The sequence below is a fragment of the Galeopterus variegatus genome, unplaced genomic scaffold (genome assembly GCF_000696425.1).
Source record: "Galeopterus variegatus unplaced genomic scaffold, G_variegatus-3.0.2 Scaffold67, whole genome shotgun sequence".
Taxonomy (NCBI): Eukaryota; Metazoa; Chordata; class Mammalia; order Dermoptera; family Cynocephalidae; genus Galeopterus; species Galeopterus variegatus.
The window spans coordinates 878,201-881,866 of record NW_007726178.1 but is presented as its reverse complement, the minus strand read 5'-3'; the positions used below and the strand labels follow the sequence as shown (position 1 = coordinate 881,866).

Genomic DNA, 3,666 nt, shown 5'->3' with positions numbered 1-3,666 from the left:
CGGAGCCCGGCTGCTGCTCCTGGAAGTTGTGCTGTCGGGAGCCGGGCCGGTGCCGCCGCAGCCGCCTAGGGCGGTAGGGGGGAGGAGGGAGCGGCGAGGGTTGGCGGGGGTCGGGAGGGAGGGACGGGAAGGGAGAGCGAGCTGGGGAAGACGGAGCGAGCTCTGCGCCGGGCGGGCGGGCGGAGGGGGGGCCAGCGACCGCAGCCGGGGGGACGCGGGAGGATGGAGCAAGTGGAGATCCTGAGGAAATTCATCCAGAGGGTCCAGGCCATGAAGAGTCCGGACCACAATGGGGAGGACAACTTCGCCCGGGACTTCATGGTGAGTCTCTCCCCTCGCTGTCGCCTCCTGTCGCCGGCACCGGAGCCCACGGCCGCCTTCCCCGGGCCGGGCCGCCTGCGCTTTGTGTACGACTGTGAGAAGGGCGGAGGGGCCGCGCAACAACCCCGAGGACCGAGTGGACTCGGAAGCTCGCGGGGGGTGAGACCACCTCCGCCCCTCGGCCTCCTTTCTTCTCCTCCCGCGTTCGCGGCCCCTTCCGCGGGTGCCCGGGGCGTGAAGGGAGCGGCCGCCGGGCCGAGCCCGGACCGGGCACCGCCGCCCGCGACCACCTATTGTTTCTGGGGCGGGGAGTCGCAGGCGAGTGAGGTGCAGGCCGGGGAGACTCGCCTTTACACGCCTTCCCACCCAGCCTGCGTTTCCCAGGAGGGTCGAGGCAGGGGGTCTGGCTGTGACCGGGGAGGAGAGCGGATCGTGGCTGACGGAGCAACCAAGGTGTTGAGGTTGGCATTAACTCGCGGGGTCCCTTTGCTCGAGCTGGTCTCAAAGTAGGCAAGGTAGGACTTTTGCTGTTCCTGGGTTCGCAGTGATCTCCAGCGCTTGGGAAAGGATTGTCCGTAAGGAATTTCGTGGTTTACCTAATTTCCATTTACCCCCGTCCGGTCTCTTCTCTCTGGAGACCTAGGTGTGAGGTAATCTTGGGGTCAGTGTCACTTCAGGTTGAGGGAGTAAGTGTGGGGCCGAGGGATAAGCCTACAGGAAGCCTGCTTCAGACTCCCTAGGGGATATTGCCTAAGGCGGAGGGGATGTGACTATCACTTCCTATCCGGGGTGGGGGTGGGGAACTTGGGAACAATAGTCCTGGTGGGGCGGAGGCGACGTTACGGGCCGAAGCCCTGAACTGGGAGATAACCTTCCCGGCGCCCCCGCCCCGTCGCCCCTGCTCCCCTTCCGCCCTCTGCTTTTGCAGGCAGGCTTGAGAGGAGGTGAGGGTCAAAAGTCTTGTTCGTGAGATTTCTCTAGATGTATCAGTATGAGGGGGTCAGATCCGAAGGCGTGGGACCAGAAGTCGACTTCCTACATTACTTCCCCCTCCCCTCCCCTTTTATTTTTCTGCTGGACAATGTTCCCTCCAGAGTTTGTTTCCCGACTTAGGAGGCAGTGGTTGTGGCGGCTGCTGCTCCTACGGATATTGCGCAAGACTGGGGCGTTGGAAACCCTGGAGGTCTGGGGAATGGAAAAGGATGTGGGACTTTGGGAAGTGGTTGGTTGCTCCTTAGCCTTGGCGGGGGTTGGTAATGGGAAATCAGCTAGGAAAAATTTTGCTCCTGGACAAGGTACACCTCCAAGAATAATCACTTAACTCCGAAATTCGGTTATGAAAAGGATACACAGTTAATGTCCGTAAAAAATGACTGGTCAGCAAACATTGGCTAGTTTTTGTTTCAAAGTGCAGTTGTTTTCAAAGTGCAGGTGAAATTACTTTTAGAACTGAAATACTTTTTCAAATTTTAAAGAGACTTTGGTCTTGCAAACCTTCAGTGTTAAAATTGTTAACGCTTATAAAATAGATCCTTGACCTTACACAATATTATAATAGTACTGTTGAGCTTTGTGATTCCTGCCTCCCCTGATCAATAATAGAAGATAGGAATAAGGTTTTGGTAGTATCTTTTGAAGACTGGAAAATATGAGTTAACTAATCTATTCCTTATTTTAAACTTTTTCTCTTGACATTTAGCCTGTGTAGTTTTGAAAAATTACTTTTTGATCTGAGAAGGTTAAAGAAAGGAGAGAATATTTTCCCTTCTTACTGTTGAGGGTTTTTATTGTGTTTATCTTTTGGATTGTGTCATTTACAATAATTGGATGGAGTCCCCTTTTTACTATTCTCTAGCAAAAGTGAAAGAAATATTTACTCTTGAGTATTTAAGACCTTTAAAATTAGTCTTTTACTGTCTTGCTTTGGTTTTGGAAGAAGAGGTGGTGTGATCCGTGGTCATTTCTTGTTTGCATGCTAGTGATCTTGTTATCCTTGGGCATATCCTGTCAGGAAGGAGCATTGTTTGGTGATGGAGGCCATCAGGACAGGTGCCCAGTCTCTGAACTCCTGTATAGGGGAAGTAGCCTTAGGATTCATGCTTTGGAGATGAGTCAGGAATTGCTATTGGAGATTTCATTTTTCAAGTACTAAATGAATTTCCTTTTTTTCCATAATACCTAGATATAGCTAGGTGATTGTACATTGGAGATTTGATGACTAAGTCTGTTCTTTTATAGTGCTTGCTTTATTTTTTGACTTGATAATCTATAATTAATGGATATAATTATGGCTGCCGGTAGTTGATGCTGCTTTTTCCCATGACTGAAAGTCTGGAGAGGAAGAACTATGTCCCTCTGTCACGGCAAAACAAAAGATCAGCTGATGGATTCTAACTGTTCTGTTATTATTAAATTCTGATGTGGATTAAAAATGCATTTTTTAATCTTAACATTTTAGAGCTGAGCTCCAGAGATAATCTAGATATTATAACCCTGTTCCATTGTAAAGCAATAATACTTATTTCAAGTTTGGAAATTATAGAATAGTTAATAATAATAATTAACAAAGTCTACTTAGGAAAGTGGAGTGGGCATTCAAACTGTGGTCTGACTCCAAGCACAGTCCTTTTCCATTGTTCTCTCCAGCCATCCTGTAGACCCATCACCCAAAGGCTACTTCTGTTAATGTTTTTAATGCTACGTGTACCATTTTGTATTTTTTTTAACTTAACATTTTGATAAGTGTTTATTACTACAGCTGCTTTGTAGAAATAATTTTAAGTGGTTGTATAATATTTCACTTGGTAACTATTTTATAGCTTAACCATTTCCTTATGGTTGAATGTTTAGGCCACTGTTTTCTGCTATCATACATAATTCTGGAAGTACTAGGTAGAAGGATAAACATTTAATACACATGTTCATAAATAACTTTTTGAAAAAGTGTCAGTTTATACAACTGTCAGTAATGTATGAGTATTCATACTATAGTTATCTTGATCTTTATTTTATAGTTGAAATTGGTTTTGTTTTATGGTTTTAATTTGAATTTCTGGATTACTATTGAGGATAGAAATTTTTCCACTTGTCATTAACTATTGCATGAGTTGTCTATTCTTGGCTTTGGCCTGTTGTGCCCTCTTAAAGAGGAGAAAACTAAGGTACTGAGATTGTGTAAACTGTGGCACCCAGATTAATACTTACATGTTGAAAACATGCTAATTTTGCTAATAAACAAATTTGCATGTAAACAGCTCATCTGTGTCAAATCCAGAACTTGATCTTGACTATTGTGGCTTTCAATCTTTTTTTTTTTTTTTTTTTTTTTTTTTGGGGAAACGGGTT

The 3,666-nt window shown here is 46.2% G+C and overlaps 1 protein-coding gene across 2 annotated transcripts in view; it reads left to right on the top strand.

The window, feature by feature from the left end:
* Positions 1-53: 53 nt before the first annotated feature.
* Positions 54-3,666, top strand: part of PTPN12 (protein tyrosine phosphatase, non-receptor type 12) — a 103,816-nt gene continuing 100,203 nt past the window's right edge. Inside the window, exon 1 of one of the 2 annotated variants that reach the window (XM_008577529.1) lies at positions 54-321. In XM_008577529.1, the coding sequence (XP_008575751.1) occupies positions 223-321 (99 nt within the window). In that variant the 5' untranslated portion in view covers positions 54-222. The remainder of the gene's footprint in view (positions 322-3,666) is intronic. The other variant, XM_008577536.1, reaches the window with a different exon arrangement.